Consider the following 22,203-nt stretch of genomic DNA (forward strand, 5'->3'; position numbering starts at 1 on the left):
AATGTAAAACAAAAAGGTGAGAAGGTATTAAACAGCCTTACTTTTTTTTTCAACAACAGTAGCTAACATGATGATTTGTTCTAACCCATAGACACTCAGAATAACTGGGTTTATGACTAGTATGTAACAAAAAACAGGCAGACGATTTCCTTGTAAACTGACTCCAGCTTTTTGATTGGTCCAAAGCAGGCAGGCCGCTTTCTGATTGGACAATGCATGTGCTCTTCAATTCATGATAGTCTGTATGATAATTTCTAATGGTGAAGAAGGGAGTCGGAAAAGCTAGGCATATTTAAAAAGGCAAGATGTGGACTAACAATATACACATTAGAAACAAATATATAATTGAGAATATATCAAGACGCGAACATAAATGCACTAACCTTTGTGTGGCCGCAGGTAGCAACATGGACCTTTCAAGCTGTGAGCCCTCTTCCTGCTTATTCCTCCTTTTATCTCGCTGTGGCAACTATAGCATCTCTTACAGGCTTTATAGAAACTCGGCTAGTACTGGACAAAGTTAACCCGTTCCCAGTCCTGTCTTGGTTTGCTGCATGTTAGCGCTGCGGTGACATTGCAGAGGCAGGAATAATGCGTCCGATCGAGGGATCAGGCAACTGCGGCGAGGAGTCAACAAAACGCGTCACGTGAACAAAGAGGTGGCCACGTGACCCGATAGAGGAGCATACGTATGTCTTATCTTTAAGGCCCCAGTCCCGAACTGTACAGTGCAAGGGTTTCAGATCAGTAGGTCAGGAGGACAGTGGCCAAAACACAGCCGTAGATGTGTCTGAGCATGATAAGAATAAGTCCCCCAAAAAGATTATATGTACTTATTTTTATTAGTAAAATGTTTACATTTACAGAACTATTTACAAAACCAATGTTCAAAACAAACATTTACAAATGAAACCTCGCCATCCTTGAAAAGATCCTAGACAGGTTCAAGTATAATAGTGACATTAGGCATCCTTACATATAATACTATGTACATTCTATGGCCAAGCTGGGAAACAGTTTTGATGACAAATATGTATTTGGTTCTATAAAAAAGCAACAAAAAAAGGGTCTAAATCTCAATTTAACCTCTTAACTCCAAAACCTAAAAGTTTCTCTGGAGATCACGGCCTATGGGTGAGTATCACCTCATTTGAAAGCTAAGACCTACAAAACTGATTTTTCCTCACATTGTCGTCACTTTTTCATCTTTTGTCTTTCTTGCTGGGTTTTCATCCTCCTTTAGGTCTTGTTTTTGTCGCCATTTTAACACTTTTTTCATGAAGCTTTTAGTCTGACTGAAGAAAATTGGCGGGAGTTAAGAGGTTAAAGTAATGTTTGAATTTCATTACTCCCTTTTTGTATAAATACATTTTCATTGATTGCGTAAGAGAAGTGTTATTCTGTATCTAGCCCATCCTCCTCCCCCCCTCGTTTCATTTTGTTAGATTTCGTAATAGTCATACTACTACTTGGTCACATAGCCATTGAACATAGACATTACAGTACCTCTGCACATTATGCACGGCAAAGTAACATTTTGGACTTTTAAGTACAAATTTCAGTGCTTTAGAAACTATGAACATGTGTTAACCTTTACAAAATTGTCCTGAGGAAAGGCTCAAATACCAGTGGTTTCCGAGCTAACCAAGTCATTGGTTTTACTGTTAAGGCTCATGTGAGGTATACTTTCCCTGTAAACTTAACATATTCAATATGTTAATCATTATGTCTTTGAGTTTTTGAGAGATTCACAAGTGGAAACTACTGAATGTAACAGTATCAACTATGACACCCAAGTGCAGGAGCATAACTGACCAGGCAGTATGCAGTGAAATACAAGTATATTCAATCACATTCACTTTTCCTATAAACTGAGAAACCCAACACTGTCTCCATCATCTGTTTTGTCCACTTCACCTCCACTGTGAGCTGCTTTATTTTTTCTCTTAACCTGTTTGCTAGAGGCACCTTTTGGACGCTGCATGGGCACCAGCAGGCGGAAGCCAGGTTGAGCATTGGCAGAGACTGAACCTAAACTAGAGGTGAGGTTTTTAAATGTGCAGGCAATGAGTGATGAGGAGGAGCATGATGAAGACGGGCTCACACTTGAATATCCAGAGCTTGGTGGGTTTGCACTTGAGGAAATAGATTGGTCTTTGCTCTCAACAAGGTCTTGGTCAGTTTCACAGAGGCTGTCGTCATCACTGGACATGGCACGGCAGTGCTGCTCTCTGCTGTCAGCATCAACCATGGGGTGCAGCTGGAGAGAAATCAATGAGGCTGTTGGAGGAGAGAGGAATGACATTAAATAATTTAGCTAAATCAGATTAAACATTTTTCATTCAGTAAAATCATACTTATATTATTCCAATGTATTTTGGTTCCCAGTACATTTTTGGGCACAATGGTAGAGCACCAACAGGGATATCCACTCAGTCACCCTACATGTTCTCATGATACTCACATTCAGCATCTTTCTCTCCTTCACTCTCCTCCTGATCCCCCTCATAGCCAGAACAAGAAGTGTCTAGGCTCCAGTCTAAAATATCTCCAAGTAGGGTTTCTTCCTGGTTTGACAGCTCTGCTGTGGGTGTAGCCATAAAACTGCCTCGATTTGTGCGCACGCCGTCATCACGTCTCCTAAAATTATCAGGGGACAGACATCGGTGAGTCATTCAAGGACTGTGATGGCACTAAAACAAGCTACAAAGTAAAAAGGAGATGTTTAGTGATAAAGCAATGTATGCTTTTATACAATGTGACAAACAGTGAGTGTTAATTAACAGCCATGAAGTCAAATAGTTAATTGTGTATTCCTTCACTGTGACCCCTGCTGCCATACAGTATATTGACATGCTTCCGTGTACCTCTTGCTTGTGCTTGATGGTGAGGCCAAGAAGGTACAACCCTCCTCTACTGAGGGACTGAGCGGTTCCACTTCTGGCTTCTCCTCTGGGACCGCCAACATTTGACATAGCTCTTTATAATCCATCACCTGTCAAGGAAAAGTATTTGTAAATTTTTCATTCATGTTTGCTATAAAAAAATTTAAAAGTACCTTTTCTTTGCTGATGCATTGGTACGTCTCATCTTCAAATCGTTGTTTCACACCAGTAAGAGACACATGTCTGTAATCTGTAGGAATGTTCTGACTGAAACTGGTAAAAGCAAATTGAGGAAATATTACCAAAAAAATCCAATAAATAAAAATCACTCAGTAGGTCACTGCTGTTCATTGCACAAATCGGTGTTTAGATATAGATTATTAAATATACAATAAAAACACATTTTAAAACCAATTACCACAAAACTAATAAAAGGATAAACTGTACATTTTTATGGCCTTCACATGTGAGCAATTTTTATATACAAATCTTGTGTGTCTTACAGTAAATGTCAAAGCCTTACCATTTGATGTAAAGCTGCAAACACAGTGGAACAAGGTCTTCTTTGGAAAAGCCTGTGTAGTCGACTACCTGAGAGGGCCAGATTGGAGCTGTAAAGAGACAGCATTCGTAGGTCATGGCAGAGTCCATAGTGGTTACAACTGCTGGGTTAATACGCCTAGTACCAACGACAGTTACCGTAGTGATGTAGTGCTCGTGTCAGCAGCAGAATGGCACAGGCCAGTTTGGCAGGTGGTGGAGTAGTGAGTCCCGAGTAGAGCAAAGACAGTTCACAGATGTACAGGAAGAGATGAGTGGTTCGCCTCTCCAGGGGCAGCAGAGAAAGCAGCACCTCGCCATAGTCTAGAAGGTTGGGGATCTAAGAGCATAACATCATCTTGGCATGTTAGTGTACCTTCAACACATTTAAGTAAAACACTTTGAGGGAAATATATACATGAATAGCAATACTTACGCGGATTTTGCCTTGCAGCACAGACACAACTTCTCCCATCATTCGAACCAAGTCCTCATATTTGTAAGTGTTGTCTGTAAGCCACACAGCTTCACGAATGGTCAAAATCTCTTTACTAACGTATCTGTCAGTAAGAAAAAATAAATAAACAAATAGCCAAAAACAAATGCACTGTTAATTTGTATTTTTAGGATGAAACTTCACCTTGTGCAGATCACCATGCAGGCTATTCCCAACAACTGCAGATAGGCTTTGGGAACAGAACGCAGGGCCAAATATCGGTCCACACAACCAACTGTCACGTGCAATGTCAGGCTGGAGAAGTCCTTCATTGTAGTTACTTCCACAAGCCAATCCACCAGTATGTACCTTAAAAATGTTAAGTTAGATTTAAAGTTAGAAAAAAATGTGAGGGAATGGGAGAAAGGTCTAACATTAAAAAAAAAAAGATATATCACAAAAATAATAACAGTTTAGCTGATAGTTAATCACTACTGCCTATTAGAGTAGATTTTAATGGAAGACTACCTCATGCTGTCCTTGATGCCTTGAGTGTCGGAGCGTGTTGATGCGTTGGACAACCCAAAAAACTGAGCCACCAAGTCAGTGCGGGCTTTTGTTTCTAAGCCAAGTGGATTTCCAGTGCTGCATAATTTGGCTAAAGTCAACTGAAAGACAACAATATGGTATAATTAAGGTGTTGCATAAAGACAGTACAGTGAAACAGTTGTGATTTGTTGCTTGAAAGGATTGACTGGTTGCATTTCAGTGAAGCAATATGCAATACCACTTTTTCCCCACTTTTGATTCAATGTCAATAGATACCAATAGACTCCGGACACCGATACCAATTACGATACCAGCCTTTACAGTCACACTATTGTCATTTATGCCACTGAAACATGAGAACAGCCATTCTCAAGTTGCTTTGGTATCTATCCCAAATTTTACAGATTGCAACCAAACAATAACTGAGGCATTTATTTCATTTTTTTACCTGCGCCTCCCAGCATCCTTTAGCAGCATAGTCCCTGAGAGTACGTACACACTGTAGATACCTTCCAGGATCACTGATCTAAATGGAAAAGAGAACGTGTAAGATACACAAATATATCAGGATTATAACACTCGAATGCACGTTTATACTCACAGATGTTTTCCGATTGAGATCCCATAACAAGTATGAACTCTGTAAACAACCAGCTCTGGATGACTGCTCCAGCATAGACAGAGCCTGTGAGTGCTTTTCATCTTCCTTGAATAAAAAAGAAAAACATAATATTTCTTTATTATATAAACACACAGGTCAGGATGTCTTCAACACCTAAACACTTGCAAATAAACCAAGCCCGTTGAAACTATGTGAAACTGATGAGACCCCTGATGTAAATAACAAAGCACAGATTATGGGTGAGAAAGGCGACCGAAAGTGGTAAACGGCAGCTGTGTAATCTGGCGAATAAACAAAAGCAACAATTGGACCATTTGTATAATTAATGCCCCATCTGAAGTATCTATGGTAGTGATTCTCAGCTGGTGGGTAGCAGGATCACTTTCAGTGGATCATGGCCCAGTGACAGCCCTTTGTTACAAATTACAGTTGATAAAATGCTTGAATCAACAGAACTCTGTGAGGACTAGATACTTTAACAGGGTCAAACTGCAATTACTTTGTAGCTTAAAAATAGTATTGCAGCTTGTTGTGATCGGTGGCATATGCGTCCCGATGCCACTGATCTAAGGCCCTTCTATTTACATTGTGGAAACATTCCATATTCACCATGCACATTACACTTACCTCAAAAAACTGCAGAACTCTGGCTAAACAGTGTAACAAGGGCCCTCTAATGTCCTGCAAAAAAAATGATTTATCGTTTCAGAAAATAATTGGGAAGACTTCAGATGATCACCTTCAAACCACAAAATGTTACCTTATTTTGGTCACACTCATTCTTGAGATGGTCAAACACTACAGCCTTGCAGCAACTGCCAGAGGGAGACCAAGGGGGGCGGATGAACACCCACATAAAGGGATCAGCAGTGGAAGGACGAAGACCCTCAGCAAGACTGAAGAAATGGGATGCCTTTCGACCACATACATCCGCTCTTCCCTCATCACTTAATAATGCTAAAAACAAAAAGAGCATCATTTATATGAATCGGATTTTACTAAGTAGTTTAGCTATTCACTGATAAGGTATTTCATGCAGTTACTTACGTCCTTCATTGTATAAATAGGCAATTCCTAGTTTGATAGAAGCTTCAAAATTCCCTTTTTCAGCAGCCCTGAAAATAAATCAATACATTACAAAATTTAAGTAATGACTTTAACTGATCAGTATTTCAGGGCACAATTGGAAATGTACCTTTCAAAAAGCCACAATGTGGAGTGAGTAGGCCACGTGTCTCTAAAACTGATCCTGGCCCAAACACTGGAATGGTTGTCAACGATGTCTCGCAGCTGAGAGTGAACCTGCAACAAATGACAAAAGCATTCACAATGGTACCAGATGGTCACAAGATGGTGGAGCAGTCAGAGAAAATCTGGAGATGACAGGGACGTGCTTAGTAAATATTGGAGCAGTGTGACTGTACTCCGGGGGGGATTTACTCACAGCTCTTATAGACAGCAGGTCTTCAGCAGAGAGACACTGGAGCACACAAAGCAAAACCTCCTCAGGAAGAGACAGCAAGGTCAGAGATGGGGACCGCTTACGCACCCGCTTCCGAACCGGGACAGAATAGCATTTTGAGCAATGGCAATGGAGCACTGTAAGACAACAAAATATTATTATTTATCATAGAGCCACCCACTTAACCAGACAAATGTATTTCAGGTTAGTGATAAAAACAACCTAAATATCATGTTTGAATACAAATTTCAGTTCAGTGAATGATCAGCTTGTAGATCAACCCACTTTTCTTTACTCTACTTGATAACAGCAGCATAAAGCAATATCTCTCCATCTATGTTTGTTTTGCTTTTTACAAAAAGTGACACAACATTCATTATTTAAAAAAAAGAGAGAAATTCCAAATGTTTGATCAAAATAGGAGTTTTTTAAAAAACTATTCGTGTGAGCGCCCAAATTTCCCTCCCACCATTCAAACTCATCTCACGACGTGCAGCAAGTTACAACGCTTTTATATTATATTACGTTTTCAGACTTTTTAATTAACAGCAGACCTGTACGCATGCACAATACTGGATTAAGAGTGAATTATTATTGATATAATATGACCATGTCTTTAGCGAACCGCTTGGGTGCAGAATGTATTCGAAAGTATCGCAAAGTTTGTCTTAACTCAAAACATAAAGAATTTCATGAAAGTTATGGATGATCCGTTATAGCTACAGTACAAGTAACTATAGCTATACGGAATCTAAATTAGGTAAAATGCTGTAATTTACTCACCGCCTCCTTTCATCTCAAAGTTCTCTTCAAACCGTGGTGGTTCCAATGGCTGGTGAAACAGGAATCGGCAGCGATTTAACTCTTGCTTTTTACTGTTTACTTATTTTTTAATTAACAATAACAAAACGTGAAGAAGTGAAGAAGTATCGATGTAGCAGATGCAAAACCAGTAGTGCTGTCTATGTTGCTAGTTCCTTTCCTGAAATTCAAAAATTCAAGCACGCGTCCTTACTGTGTTAACCACGCCCCTTCGCCCCGGTAGCACCGCCCGCGCGCACTGTTTAAACACGAGCTGAGGTCTGACTGGAGGAACAGGGGGCCGCCTCCTCGGGGCTCAGCGGGTGTTTGATTGGTCATCTTAAACAACGCGAGCGCTGATTGGCTGAACTTTATAAACACTACAAAGGACGGTTGCCATTGGATATTGTAAAACCATTTCGAAGTACGCGCTTGCCAGCTGAAGAAAGTAGTTGGTTGAAATATATACGAAGGCCCCGTAAAATCACGCCTTTTCTGTGGATTGTGGGTCATGTAGTTGTGAATGTAGTGCGGTTTAAAGGTCCCTATTTAAAGGGACATATACGCAGTAAAAAGTAGTATTAAAGTATTTACTAGTATTTTGATAATTTATACGACAAGGACTGTGTAAGCCTGAACTGAAGTACTAGGCTATGTTTGCACTACATGTCAAGAAATATAATTAATTATTCATTATTAACCTGTTAGTATTTTGATTGAGAGCTCAGGCCTTTAGTGGCTTTAAAGGTGCTTTGATTATGGATAGTATAACCTCGTACGCCTCATTTACACCAAGTACGTTGCGTCCACGGCCCGTTTTACGTACGTCAATTCACGCATTCTAGTGTCCGTACGTCTTTAATCCGTCTTGTAATAATGCAGCCTTTTAATCACATGTAAATCAGTAACGCCAGGTTTATTTTCTGAGTTTAACATGCAGTATACCGAGCACATTTTCTCCAGTTCAGTTTTACCCAAATCTAAAAGCTTCTCGATGCCTATAAGCCAGAGAAACGCCTCATTTGAAAGCTAAGACCTACATAACTGATCACAACTTTTTTTGTCGCATTGTCACCGCGTTTTATCACATTTCGTCGTGTTTTCTGCCTCATTTTTGTCACATCTTTGTCTTATTTTCATAGTTTATCGTTTTTTGACGCTTTTACCCAACGTTTTCATCATGTTGTCACTTTTTTTTTTGCTGTTCTTTTGTAGCTTTGTCATCACTTTTCAGGCATGTTTTTGTCGCTTTTTTGTTGTATTTTCATCTTCCTGTTCGTCTCGTTTGGACGTTTTGTTCAAGAAGCTTTTAGATTTGGGTAAAGCCAAAGTGGAGAAAATGTGCTCAGTTCAGGTGGGGGGTAAGAGGTTAAAGTCGATAGGATTTACACTGCTCCTCCCATGAGATCAACAAGTGCTTGAAACAATTTCGATTCAGTTAAATAATAAAAAGCACGAGCTGAAGCTTAAAAATATATATTTGTTTGTTTTTCAGAGCCCACCATTAGATCTTCAGTGGTTTCACGTAGGCTGCAGGAAAATAATCACATGAGACTACAGCTGTGTCTGTTATCAACCCTAAAACCATAAAGTTTAAACTCTTAGGCAGAGGCTATACGTTGTGGTGATGAAGACGAAACCCTGGTGCCTTGTGTGTTTTTCCTCAGACTGTCAATTTGAAGTCTCTAAACCCAATAAAACCATCATTAAATACAGTTCTTCCTTACTCGCTTACATAATAGCAGTCCAGGTCACAATCATATTATATTTTAGGAACCAAGTAACGCAATACCACGTATGCCCATCTCATTATTTATCATTGGGTTTCCAAAACAGTTCTGATTGAGTTCACATCTGCTCCAGCAGAGGTCAGCACATTCAATATAATTACTAAAAACGAATTAAAAAAAACATTATTTTTTTTCTGATGTAATTTATGATATTTAATTACTTTCATACAATCAACATACATTTGGATAAAAAGTTACTGTACAAATATAAAATAGAGATATTTACACAGAACCAAAAGTAAGAGGGGAGATTTCTGTCACTTCCTGAACTGACCAACAGCATCAGCAGACAGCAGCAACCTAGGAGTGAGGGACAGTTCCCCCGCAGCATTGAGAGGTAGAGGTTCTCTTTAAGTGAAGGCAGAAGGTAAATTATTCTAACAAGAATAAGCAACAGAATATCAGACAACAAATATTTGACAAGCCACCACTAAGTACTGTACATGTGTGGAAATGGCAAAAGTTAACAGCAAACATTTGCTTGCAGTCAACCATCTAATCTAACATCACAACTGCATGTTGTAGTATTATTATTATTTATTATTATTAATGCATGTAAATGCATATATCTAATAATTTAGCTTCTGTTTCAGGTTGGATTTACAGAAGTCCTACCTCTTATTTTTTTAATACATAGAGAGAAATACGTTTTTGTTTGGTTTATTTTGGAACCTGACATAAAATGTAGGAAATACATAATGTTATCTATTCTGTGCAGCTACGATCCATTAATGCCCCATGTTTGTACAAGATTATTGTTCCCATTTTGACTCCAGGGAAAGACTTCAACTTCACACTGCAAGATTATTCCCAACAATGTTCTATTTTTTCCCAGTTGTGTACATTGCATGCCATCTAACACTCATCTTAAGTTCAGAACTCGGTGACACTCAAATGCTCCAAGCTGATCCATTGCAATATTTCTGACAGATTGCCACTTTCAGTCTGATGATTAGAAAGACGTGCCTCTGTGTCTTTGGCATTATGCTAACTGTGTACAATGGATGCATAGGCACATGTTACTCCACAGAAAGTGTCACTAATCTGGTATCCAAGATCAATACGGCAGTAATCAATAATAGTTTAAAAGGTTAGTGCTATTACAGTTTTAGACATTTGTGTCCCAGTACTCTGTTACTGTGAGTGAGAGAATAATGAACGTTTAATTAAAACCACACGCTACCTTTATCTTTAAAACAACAATGTGGATTAGAAAAGATTGTGCAAAGGAACAGATTAAATGGATAAATGGTTGAGCTGAGACGCAAAGTAAAAATCATAATATTTAAAGGGTGTCCCAACAAAATGACAGACAACAACTTGGATCCGTAAAACAAACAAACTGAGATTCACCATTTTGTGAATTGTTGATACTAAAGAAAAATCAAAACATGATTAAAAAAAATCTGAAAATGGGAATGTGACAGTCTTGTTCCTTAAGTGCGAGGCATTTAAAATGGTGCTTTAGACCATGCCGTTGGTTGTAATTTCTACATATTGGCCGAGCCCTTTAAGCACTGCTTTACAGTAATGCCTGCCTATCCTGATGTGAGGTGCCCCACGTAGACATGTTTTCACACTCCCTGAAGGGCAAGCTGTCAGTCAGAATGGCAGCAGTTCTGTTCTTTGAGCTGAAGCTATAAAATTGTTTTCTTGACAAGGCCAACATGTGCAAATCTTTGACAATCTTGGCTTTTCATCTCTTTTTAGACTTTTATAAACCGGCATATTTTTTTAAACTATCCAAGTTGGTCTCAATGTCTTCATCAAGGCAGATTCCAGCAAGATCTTCAGCGACTCAAGTTCCACTGTCCCATTGCGTAAAAAGCCCCCCCTGCACATTGCTGCGGTGTCACAGGATGAGTGAATGACGCTGGCCGTTGACGCGATTGCACAGCTTATTTGGATGGGTGTCGAGTTGCGGTCTTTGGCCCACTTCTGGCCTCTTGGAGAGTCACCTGTCCCAGCAGTAGGAATGCTGTGACTGACGTCCCTTGTGACGTGAGCACCAACTCCAGCAACAGCTCTGCATAGCATCTTAGACACACTCTGACTCTTGTGGAGCAGTGCAAGAGTCGTGTTCCCGGGCATGTAAGTATGTGTGCAGTATGCGGTGCATATTTCTGAAGGGTCTCCACTGAGGTTGTTTTGACACTGGATACCTGTTTGATAAAGCAGTGTTGGTGAAGCCTCCATGTGCCATTCTGAAGTCAACTCCTCAGAACAAACAGTGCCACATAACTTGAGGTCTGTCCCTCTATATACAATATTTGAATGCATTCTGAATAGCTATTCACAGCATGTTCCTTCAGTTTAAGGCGTTTTCTCCTCAGCTTCATAGCGGGCATTGTTCAGAATTTAATGAGACTGCTTCCTTCTTTTTCCTTCTTTTCTTCTTATGGACAGTCCAGCAAGTAGTGGCCATTACCAGAAGCAAAAATCCCAGAACCAGCAGCACTACAGACACCACCTTAGTTTGAGGCAAGTCATTGTAAGTGTAGGTTACACCCGTTCCAGCTACACCAATAACCAAGGAGATGATTCCGAAAGGAAAGATGCAGCGATACCAAGATTTCTCCATGCCTCCTGTGGCTTGGGACAGACGCTCGAGGGATGATAGCGCATCAGGGACTTTGGCCGCATCTGCCTCAAGGGACTGAGACTCTTGATCTAAGGTGGTTGCAGGCTGGGTTTGGCAAGCCAAGTGGCCAGTGGCACAGCCCATGCTGAGTCTGTGTGCAGGCAGATCCAGATCGCGATCAGCAACTCCTGGGCTTGGCTTGTGGTCAGCTCTGACCTGGAGAGACACAAGATAAAACTGGAGTCAAAATGAGAGTTGAGTGTCAGAGCCTAATAATTCAACACCCAAAAATCCACTCACACTTTGGCCTGCTTTGCTTTCCTCTGGCTCTTTTTCTGCGCTGTGCCTGCTGGTTCTCTGGCAGCACATTGTACACTGTGCTGTACGTACAGACGCAGCCTCTATATAAGCCTGAAGAAAGGGGAGGGTGCTCAGGAGGTGAATGGGCAAGTCAAAGTCGTCTGATAGGTGCTCTTTTATACTACGTCAGAGATTGAAGAGGGAGAGCATGAGGGGGAGGGGGCCGAGTGTGTAGCTCCCCATGTATTCTTGTCTCCCCATCACTGCATCTCAATTGCATTTGTGTCTCACGAGAAAAGTCTTTCAAGCAGTGAACATGAGCCTCCTTAAAACTGCATTAAATCATGGTTTCCTTAAGATACATTTAAATTCGCTGAAAATACATTTGACTCAAATTCCTATTCCTTTATATTAATTTTAATGTTGTTTTGGGTTTAACAATGTGTTCAACAAACCACAAGCTGATCTAATATCACCATATAATCCTTTTATATTTACATGAGTAAAAACATTTCTGAGCATGCCCACATGTGACAAAATCACACATGCATGTCCCACTCATTCCCACCCACACACATACTGCCAGTGGTAGATCTCACTGAATCAAGGGAATCCTTGTAAAAAAAAAAAAATCTAACTTTTATCGTTTTTTGTTTATTAGTAAAATGCGATTACAATTTTGTCATGATACAAAAGATTTTTAAGATGGATTACCCCAGACAAAAAAAAGGCAGTGTCAAATATTATTCTTATTAATCGGTAAACATCAATCATGGTTCCTTGGGAGGTAAATAAATGGATTGTATTTTTTCTTCTGTTTGAAAAGGCTGCATATGGACGGAAGCTGACCTAAAAATATACACCGCCTGACCAAAAACAAAAACTAACTGTTATGATCTGGGGTTGCTGTAGTTGGTTTAGCAACACCACGTGCCCAAAGAATGAGATCAGCTGACGACCTGAACATCCTGAATGACCATGTTGCTCCATCAATGGATTTCTTTTTCCCTGATGGCATGGGCATATTCCAAGATGACAATGCCATTATTCATCGGGCTCACATTGAGAAAGAGTGGTTCGAGAAGCATCAGACGGCATCATTTTCACACATGGACTGGCCAGATCTTAAACCCACTGAGAATTTTTGGGATGTGCTGGAGGGGGTTTTGCTCATGGTCACTCTCCATCATCAGCAACACCTTGGTGAAAAATGTATGCAAAATCTTTTGCCATTGCAGAAGCTTATAGAAACAAAGCCACAGCGAATGCATGCTGTAATCAAAGCTAAAGGTGGTCCAAGCAATTATTGGAACATGTGATCTTTTTTTTGTCAGGCAGTGTAGGATGGGGATAAACTAACACACGTTGCCATGGTATAGTCACAATTTCAGTTTCTCTGTAGTGTAAGGAGTGCTGTTGTTGACAGGTAGCCTGTTTAGGTCACATGAAGCTCACAAAGACTGCATTTTTATTTATTTAATAGGGACAGTGCATATTAATGAACAGTTGCACATGTGCAGCATAACTTTACAGACTGGAAACTATTAGGAACTGTGAAAGAAGGATGGATTGTTAAATGACTGAAATGTGTGCTTTGTTTTTTTTTTAGCTGGGTGCATAAAGAAAACAGGCTACTAGTCCCAGAGAGCATCTTCTGTGACTCACCCGACTCTGCTAGTGCTCAGGATGGCTGCTACACCCACGGCCTGCTGTGTGAACCCAGCAACACCTGTCGGCCAGTCTGGTGCAGCTCGTGCCATCAACACTTCATCTGTCGGCTCCATCTCACAAAATATGGAGGGCAACAGACGTTTACAACTTTGTCAAATCAGGGTTCAGGGACATCTAACAAACATAGTAATCCAATTTTCTGGATTAAATTAAGAATTATCCAGATTATTCTTCCATCTTTCAACAATAACTGCCCTAAACTCTGCCCCCCTCTGCAAAATGAGTAGTTTTACAATGGTACAAAAAAGGGGCGGTGCTACAGTGTAATGAGGTTCTACTGTCCATGAATTTATCATCATTACATTAAAAAAATACATAAATGGTCTAAAGTTCTACTGAGTGTCACAGACTGAACTGAACATGGCCTGGCATATATGCCAGTCCTCTGTGTATATTCTCACAAGTGAGGTTCAGAGTCTAGCACTATGGCAGGAAACCGCTCCCCTCCTTCCCCCAGCACAGAATACAGCTCTCTCAGGAGTCTGGGATTTAAAGTTGCAACCACAGCTGAAGAAAGATGTGGCGACAAAGTGTCTGAAAGGATCTGTTCAAAAAGTATATATTAATACAATGTATAAATTGCAGATACTTTTCTGCATTACATTTTTTACCTTCTCTGCAAAAGCTTCCTGTTGCAGCAATGCAACACTCATCCTTAGTGTCTCTAGCTCTGTCAGCTCTCTCTCCGTAGTGTAGGTAACAGTCTTGGGCAGAGGTAGAGGTCTCCCTTCATGCCACTCAGTTTCTGTTCCAATGGGGCAAAGACAACCCCATTCTGGCCTCCATCGATCCCATGATTTCCACTCTAATGGAAAATATAGTTATATTTAGAATGTGAGCGTGAGCAACCGTACCCTAAAACCTTTTCTATGCTGCTGCCTCAGCTTTAAATAGCTAGGCTCTTGCCTAGCCACGTCAGTATAGACAGCTTTAAAACCCCACCACCAGGAGGGGGTTTGTCAAGGCCAAAGAAAGTACAGATCTGGCAATGAGCTTTCCCTTCAGCTCTGTTTTCATTTTCCATACACCATAATAGAGAAGATGCATTAGCTCGTTAGCACAGCTCATTTATTGCAATGACTATTTTTATTGGAAATGTTTTTAAATACTCTGCGAGAACGATTTACTGAGCAGTGAATCTCTGTCCAAGATGCATACAGAATTAAGTTTAGACTCTAACTTGAAATGACCAGTATCAAAATCGGAGGTAAACAACACATAAAAAACCCTGAAGAGGACACCGTCATATGAGTGTCGCAAATGGAAAGTCCTGTTTAACTTCTTGTTAATTATATCAGTGGAATCTGCCACTTCCAATGAATGTCACGCATACACCCAGATAGTGAGCTGTATTTAATCTCACATTTTCACTATAAAAAAAAATCATTACTCCTGTTTCTGCTTTACCTGTTTTCAATTGGACTGCACATTTGTAATAATTTTCAGGTGTTATTTTGAGCCTGTCAAACTTCATTGCAGAATCATGATTGTCTTCTCCTCCTCCTAAAACATAGCAATGAATCATTAGTGAATTCATGAATACTCTTTGAAAAATGTAAATGCAAATGAAGTAAGCGATTAAAGCACCCCGACTCTGTCTGTTCTCTGGAAGGTCTTGCCCTTGTTGAATCAATCTATGCACCATAGCCTGAATCTTTTCTGGGCTACCACATGGCCACCTCATGGGGAACTGAGGGGACAAGGTCAAGAATTATACACCGGGTATCCAGATGGCACAATATAACTACAAAGAATCAAGTTATACACAAAGAAACTTTTTTTTTGTAGAACAGCAATATGTGTGTATGGCTTTATAAAACTGAGAATACATACTGTGCCCCTCATTTTGGCCATGAAGAGCTCTCTCCTTGACATTGATGATTTAGTTTCAAAAGCTATAATTTTGTCCCATAACCTTTAGATTGAAAACAGAAGAAAACAAATATAAGTAGATATAAAGCAAAATGCCACTCTTAAATGTTTAAATAAATCAAAACTGATACCGGTTTTCCTTGTGCTTCAGGTTTGTCCATTTCACCATCTCTTCGTGTTGAAACAGACAATTCCTGTCTGACTCTATTGTTTTTGAAAAACCGACAGTGATGGCTTTAAGATTTTTGCCACCCAATTGGTTAGTCTGTTTTTTGGACCCACAAGGCAATGTGGGCTGCCCATGATCTGATAGTGCCTTCAGTTTATTGGAAGTCACATTCCCTAGTGTGATTTTTGGGTGGTTTGTCCTCACAGATTTGAAGCCATCTGCTTGCTTTGTGCGTGTATGGCAGACAGTTGTCTGATTTTTTTTTTGGTCAGTGGTTTTAGACAATAATTTATTTTTTGTCTGTCCTTTATAAGTGCTTAGTACATCTTTTGTAGCAGTGCATTGTTCATTTTGAGTTCCAGGTGGCTTGACAATGTTGGGCCTTGTGACAGAAGGTTTTGAACCAGAGCGGACTTGCAGGGCTTTTTCAAGAGCCTTTTCAAGAAGATCTATTTCTTCTTTTTTCACAGGTGACACATCTGTAGTCATAATCAATAGTACCAAATTAATTAAATAGCTTCTTTCAAAAACAAACATGCATCTGTATATGACATACACAACAAAGACCATTACAAACCTGTAGGTACATTTTCTTCTAAGTCCGACCTGGATGGTAATCTTGGTTGAGATGTACTGTTGGATAATCACAGTTAAAATCATTTAACTAGAAAGATATGTTACTATGATTGTACATTTCAATCGTTTGAATGCTTTGATTTTTACAATTCCATTTACATGCAGGTTTGGTTGAATAATAATGTGAAGGAAATAAAAAGGCACTGCTGGGATTCGAACCCAGGATCTCCTGTTTACTAGACAGGCGCTTTAACCAACTAAGCCACAGCGCCACCGAAGGCCAGATCACGTAAAAAGTATTCTTGAATACAGACCGCACGTACATGATTTACATTCTTCATAGCAATGCAATTACATTACATCGTCTAAAAGTCACTTACAGCAAGTGTAGGATTTCTGTACAAAGTTGACCCGACTCGTGAATCTTGGCTTGTTCCCCTTTCCGTGATATGATCGTATTTTCAATATTAAATGCCATATTGAGGTCCCTTGGTTGAACAAAGCAGGACAAATAAAAGAACCTGAAGACTCAATCAAAAGTGTATTATTTTAATACATGTACATTTTTAAAATAGCTTGCACTCACCCCTCAAGACTGCAAGATCATGGACATATTTGTTCAAGAAAGCCGCGCATCCAAATCATCCAAAGAAACAAGGAAGTGGGTCTGTTGCAAATTCGAGCGAGTATTTGAGCAAACTAAAAGTAATTAGTTGGCTAATGAGGCAAAAACAAAGTTGTTTCTATACACCCGTAGCTCTCTCTGAAAGAAGCCACGTTGTTATATCAACTTTTGACATGGGAAAAATTATGCTGAAACTGTGCGACGGATTACTATGGTATCCACCATAGAAATATCCACAACGGCAGTCGAGTGAAGTATCGCGAGATTCTGTTTTCTGGAGCCATGTATGATTCTACTTTAGTGCATGATACCCATGAATGAATTTAAAGAAATCCATACTGTTATGGTGTTTCTGTGGGCTATAGACAACGTGATGCCCACCACCTAAGGTTTGATTCCAACAAACGAAACAGTTGAAGAAAAATGTGAACGCTCCGCTAGAAACCACTAGATGGAGCCAATACCATTCAAATCTGCCAGCATGGGGAGTTGTCATCCCAACAAAACAATTCAAAAGTTACAGTTGGCTGATAAGAAGCGTATTGAATTAAACTAGTCTCATTAATAGTTTCTCCAATTTTGTCAAACTGGAAAAACTTCTTCTATGGTTCCTGTTTTGCGTGCCTTTGGTTGCGTTGCATGCTGGGAGAAAATTGAGTTGCTAGGAAACGATCAACTAAATTAAGTGGAAGGAGTGAAACGATTGAGCCAAGTAAAAAGTGAGACGCACGGCACAAACACGTCGATTTCTACAAAGGTATGAAGTTGTCAGTAATTCTACCACATTCACGCTACTCTTATGATGAAAAAGAAAAATATTCCCTATATTCCTTTGTAGGATTTTTGTTAAAATGCTAGGGTTTCAAGTCGAGATAACGCTAGACTGTTAACGTTAGTTGATGCTGTTTGTTTTCTTTTTAGTTGATGTCTACAAAAATCAACCCCCTTTGTGTTCCCCCAGATATGAAGTAGTCTAGACACATTTTAGGCTTATGAAGTATGTTTTGGTCTAGTTCAGTGAAGTAAACAGAAATGTAATACATTTTAATTGTTAATACATTGTTTATTTTTCATGAACAATAACCACAATGTTCTATATTAGATGTGGTGTGAGAATTTGAACAATCTTTAAATACATATTTTGACAGTGACCCAAGTGAAGTTATTTTATGCATTTACTAAAATGGCTACACAGGCATCTGATACTCAGCTAGGAAAGACAGTTGAAATATCTTTGAATGAATTTTGGTCAAAGCTCCTTGCAGGTTTTCAAAACCCGTCTACTTGTATCAGGAATCTGCATTTTCCAAAATAATAAGCCACAATTGTCCCCCTGTTGGTTTTGCTGAAAGTGCATAATGATGGGTTTTCATGCTTTTTAAAATATTACTTATTTGGACTTATTTAGATGGATAACATCTGTTGTAAGTAAACATTATTATTGTATTTCAGTGCAATAAAGAAAGAAGAAATGTTGGCCAGAAAAGTTTTTTTTGTTGTTGAATTTTTAAGCTGCAGACAGGAAGTGAAATAGATGGAGGTAAAATTCTGTCGAAGTTTGACTCACTTATTTCCCATTGGCTTTACATGGTCGACACGGCAACAGTTTAAAATTGTTTACCTCTATCAATGTCAGTTCCTGTCAGTGTCCAATAAGGAAGTGAAACTATAAACATCGCAGAAATGGTCAAACTAAAGAAAGCCGGGCACAAATTAGCAAAATCTTATATATTATTGTGTTTACTATGTTGAAGCAAAAAGTGTGTCTAATGTGTCATATGCACTTTAAAGGACTGAAATTATGCCTCTGCCTGGAATAAAGCCTGGCATGAAGCAAGGCATAAGTCATGAAGAGATCCTGAGAAAGATGCATGTGGAATGGGACAGTGAGCGTCCCTTACAACAAGCACAAGAGCAGGCACAGGCACAGGCCAAAGAGAGGGAACAGCTCCTGCAGTTAGTGGATAAGGCACGGGAAATGCGGTTACTCTCCAAGAAAAAGGAAGGTCCTGCACCTGTCCGCCCCAACACTCTTCCATCACTGCCATCAGCCGACAGAAAACATTCATCACAGGATTCAGTATCTGTCAATCGCTCTGCATCAGGCAGCAAGTCCAAAGGTATTGATCCAGCCATCTTACTTTAGTACTTTAAAACATATTGCCTCTTCAACCAGTCTTTTTTTTTGTGTGTGAAAAGCAGAGAATCCTTCCAAAAAATATCCAATAGCATCTTTACGGCCACCTGCACGACTTCCTCCGTTGCACTCACAGTCTAAGGTATGAGTAGGTCAATGCTGAAAAGTATACTTTGGATGGTGATGATATTATCTGTTTTCGTGTACATAGAGATTTCCTTTTTCTCTTTCCATTACATTTCAGCAGAAGTCTGATAAGAAAATTTCAACCGCTCAACCACCTAAATGGCCATTTCCCATTGGAAAAATGGATGCAAACTCGGAACCCATAATGCATGTCTACAGTAAAGAAGAGTATATTCTCATCAATCACAAGGGTGTGTTGTCTGTGCGTCCAAACAAAATTGACATAACATCTATTGAACGCTGGGAAGAAGAATACAACTCCTATTGCAAGCTGATCCGTTTCTCCTTTGTTGCCAACTGCAAATTGTTGAAGCCTTTCTACACCTTGCGCCAGAAGCTAATTGACAAGAAGATGCTTTTGGCTCTAGAACATCTCAGAAACAATTTATTCTTCGCTGATCCGGTTGGTAATAAAATGACCAAAAAATTGCTTAACAGTTGTAATGAAAATAAAATACTATTTCTACTTTTATTTATAGTGTCTTGGTCCAGCTCTTTTTGACATCAAAAAGTTGTGCATCCAAATTGGTGCCACGGGCCTGTTTCGTGTGAATGACAAACAAACTTACTCTCTGACAGAGTTTCAGCATTGCCAGTCTGAACAGCTCCAGGAGGTAAAATTAAAATGCCTGGTTCAAGACTGGGAATTAGCCTTAAAGTATGTTGTATATTGTATGTTTTAAGGTGTGCCAATATCTGGATAAATTCTATGGGTTGGTGAAGGACTTGACTATAAATGCTTGTCGAAACGTATACCTGCAGTTGAAGCCCTGTAAAGAATATGGTGCGTAAATCAGATGATGCAGATTCTGTTACAAACATACTGGTCACAATTGAAAATGAAAATGATTGATTTGATTATATTTTACAGAAGAAGAAGACAAGCAGAAGGATCGAGTTTTAATGGCAACCCGGTTACGATGGTGAATACTTCTCTTCTGTTTAGACTTTTCTCATTGCAGGCTCTCTTGGTGATTTTACTTGTAAGACATTTTAAACACAGCGTTCTAAACATTTGATCTTTTGTCTGTTCTTTTCTTTTTATTCAGTTTTATTCATCTTATTGACCTGATAATCACCAACACCCTGCACATGATGGTAGTACATGGAGTGGACAAAGTATTGAAGGCATTCCAGGAGCAGGTCAGAAAAACTCCAAATCCTGCTCAAATTCAGAACTGGAATGTTCCTCTCGAAGGTTCTGAGCCTGTGGCAGAGGAGGAGAAGAATATAAAAGTATGGCATAATTTTACAAAAACACATACAGTTATTTGCTACAATGTTCCCTATCAATCTATTGTGTTTTTTTTTTGTCTATTTATATATCTTGGTTAGCCTGTTGAAGATGTCCAAGGCCAACCTATTTTTGTCACAGAGCTCAAGCTTACTGTAGATAACATATACTACACCCCTTCGGAGGACAACTTTCAGGTAAGAAAAAACAGACAAAAACATGCAGGTTTTAAAATACTACTCATGTGTTAAAATTACAATTTCATTTGATGCATCACTAGAGGTCTGTGGGAGATCTGACAGAGCAGTTTAAAGAGACTGTGTTATCTGTGAAGGCTCTTATGTTAGATGAAGCCCTTGATGAATTCATAAGGCCTGCTGAAGAGAATAAGGTTAACTCCCTTTCCTCGTTACATCTTATTACATTATACATATTTATATGCTGCTGTTTTAATTGAGGCAACTTTATGCTTATAATCCGCATTTGTTAAGGACGAAAAGAAAGAACCATTTCTTGAAGCCCTTCTGGACAGTGATTTCCACCTGCAAGAATCTATCTCAGAAATCAAGGTTTGTTTTCTCTGCATGTTGTTGGAGCTTTGGATTAATTTTGACTGTGACGCTTGGCCTTAAATGTCTGTTTCATCAATAGGAAGCAATTCACTTTGCTTTTGATACAGCAAACATGTATGCTCACACTTTTGAGCATTTTCGAAAATTCTATAAAGAAAACAAAGCTTTAGATGTAGAAGGATTGCGGCGCGAAGAACATGGTAACCTTTGAGCTTTGAAAAGTTTGTTGACGGTCTCATAGTTTATATGAAACCTTAAAACGTTTTCTCTTCAGGTTTGGAATTTTTTGAGAAGGCATTAGCATTATACAATACTCAGGAAAAGGAAGCCTTAAATATTCCACTGAAGAGGAGCCTTGGATTACTTCTTGTCGACCAAACAGAGCCCAAGCAGAATCTTGAGCAATCCCCTCAAGACTGTTTGGAGGTGAAACTATTTATACTTCTGCATTATGTTTTTTACAAACCTTTTTTTCATCATGTATTTAAACATTGATCTTTGCTAGGTCATCCATGAGCTCCTGACTCAACTTGCCAAGCGCCGGGTAGAAGCTTGTCTTACAGAGACTAATCAAGCCCAGAGTAAATTGGAATCTAGCCCAACGACCACTGCAGAGTTAGCCAACTACCTCATTTTCTTGGAGCAAATAGAAACGAGAGTAAGTCATTTTCTCAGTATTAGTCAGCAGTCAATCACGCGTTACAACCATTCTAAATGCACATTATTGTTTATTTATAATGTATTGTGATCCTAGTCTCATTTTAAATAATCATTTCTATGCTACCACCTCTTTTTCGGTCATCAGATCCATGGAGTGGCTGAGGAGGAAGAAGCGATTGGTCAGCTTTACGATCTCATTGACACATACAAAGTTCCAATGCCACCTGAAGATCATGTTGTGTTTGCTTCATTGAAACCGGCTATTAGCTCTTTGGAAGTGAATATTTCGGATGCATCTTGGGCTGAAAAGGACTTAACAGAAAAATTTAATGTTTCATTAAAGAAAGATATTAAGGATCTGAAACAAGAAATTATGAATCTTGATCATAAATCCCAGGTAGTCACATAGATATCTTTATGAGGATTTTCCCCCTCGAACTTTTTTTCTGACGCTTTAACTTAATTGCTTTAACAG

The 22,203-nt window shown here is 39.3% G+C and overlaps 4 protein-coding genes across 5 annotated transcripts in view; all 4 read right to left on the reverse strand.

Moving 5' to 3' along the window:
- Positions 1-627, reverse strand: part of abca3b (ATP-binding cassette, sub-family A (ABC1), member 3b) — a gene marked incomplete at its 3' end in the record, with an annotated part of 31,205 nt that extends 30,578 nt beyond the window's left edge. Inside the window, exon 1 of the mRNA XM_079564316.1 lies at positions 384-627. The remainder of the gene's footprint in view (positions 1-383) is intronic.
- Positions 628-1,334: 707 nt separating this feature from the next.
- On the reverse strand, positions 1,335-7,386 carry ccnf (cyclin F). Its single transcript, XM_079564927.1, has 17 exons — positions 7,278-7,386; positions 6,477-6,631; positions 6,228-6,334; positions 6,080-6,147; positions 5,793-5,989; positions 5,660-5,713; positions 5,012-5,116; positions 4,859-4,936; positions 4,390-4,529; positions 4,066-4,230; positions 3,862-3,985; positions 3,585-3,765; positions 3,409-3,496; positions 3,059-3,158; positions 2,868-2,995; positions 2,465-2,640; positions 1,335-2,280 (listed from the first exon to the last, which is right to left on the reverse strand). Exons 1-17 carry the CDS (start codon positions 7,288-7,290, stop codon positions 1,865-1,867), a joined length of 2,295 nt encoding a protein of 764 aa, XP_079421053.1. The 5' UTR covers positions 7,291-7,386; the 3' UTR covers positions 1,335-1,864.
- A 2,522-nt stretch (positions 7,387-9,908) lies between these two features.
- On the reverse strand, positions 9,909-12,072 carry LOC306969542 (uncharacterized protein). Its single transcript, XM_079565180.1, has 2 exons — positions 11,967-12,072; positions 9,909-11,882 (listed from the first exon to the last, which is right to left on the reverse strand). Exons 1-2 carry the CDS (start codon positions 12,033-12,035, stop codon positions 11,421-11,423), a joined length of 531 nt encoding a protein of 176 aa, XP_079421306.1. The 5' UTR covers positions 12,036-12,072; the 3' UTR covers positions 9,909-11,420.
- Positions 12,073-14,019: 1,947 nt separating this feature from the next.
- tedc2 (tubulin epsilon and delta complex 2) lies at positions 14,020-17,092 on the reverse strand. Of its 2 annotated transcripts, none has more exons than XM_079565152.1 (9): positions 16,901-17,092; positions 16,695-16,802; positions 16,316-16,371; positions 15,701-16,217; positions 15,531-15,612; positions 15,285-15,387; positions 15,105-15,200; positions 14,309-14,502; positions 14,020-14,241 (listed from the first exon to the last, which is right to left on the reverse strand). In XM_079565152.1, the coding sequence occupies exons 2-9, from the start codon at positions 16,790-16,792 to the stop codon at positions 14,095-14,097; spliced, it is 1,293 nt and encodes a 430-aa protein (XP_079421278.1). In that variant the 5' UTR covers positions 16,793-16,802; positions 16,901-17,092; the 3' UTR covers positions 14,020-14,094. The 2 variants fall into 2 exon arrangements, with proteins under 2 accessions (XP_079421278.1, XP_079421277.1); XM_079565151.1 differs by having other exon boundaries at positions 16,695-16,835.
- Between the last annotated feature and the right edge of the window lie 5,111 nt (positions 17,093-22,203).

This window comes from Gobius niger (assembly GCF_951799975.1).
Source record: "Gobius niger genome assembly, chromosome: 10".
NCBI lineage: Eukaryota > Metazoa > Chordata > Actinopteri > Gobiiformes > Gobiidae > Gobius > Gobius niger.

Bases quoted from the DNA above. Each gene is read 5' to 3' on its own strand.
- tedc2 (XM_079565152.1), bottom strand. From the start codon at position 16,792: ATGGCATTTAATATTGAAAATACGATCATATCACGGAAAGGGGAACAA. The intron at 15,201-15,284 runs GTGCTTTAATCG...GCTATGTTTTAG, and splicing joins AGAGAACAGACAGAGTCGGG to GAGGAGGAGAAGACAATCAT. The intron at 14,503-15,104 runs GTAAAGCAGAAA...ATTTTCCATTAG, and splicing joins TGCAGTCCAATTGAAAACAG to AGTGGAAATCATGGGATCGA.
- ccnf (XM_079564927.1), bottom strand. The intron at 4,937-5,011 runs GTGAGTATAAAC...TTTTCCATTTAG, and splicing joins ATCTCAATCGGAAAACATCT to ATCAGTGATCCTGGAAGGTA. The intron at 2,281-2,464 runs GTGAGTATCATG...CTCCTCCAACAG, and splicing joins AGGAGAGAAAGATGCTGAAT to CCTCATTGATTTCTCTCCAG.
- LOC306969542 (XM_079565180.1), bottom strand. From the start codon at position 12,035: ATGTGCTGCCAGAGAACCAGCAGGCACAGCGCAGAAAAAGAGCCAGAG. The intron at 11,883-11,966 runs GTGAGTGGATTT...GTGTCTCTCCAG, and splicing joins AAAGCAAAGCAGGCCAAAGT to GTCAGAGCTGACCACAAGCC.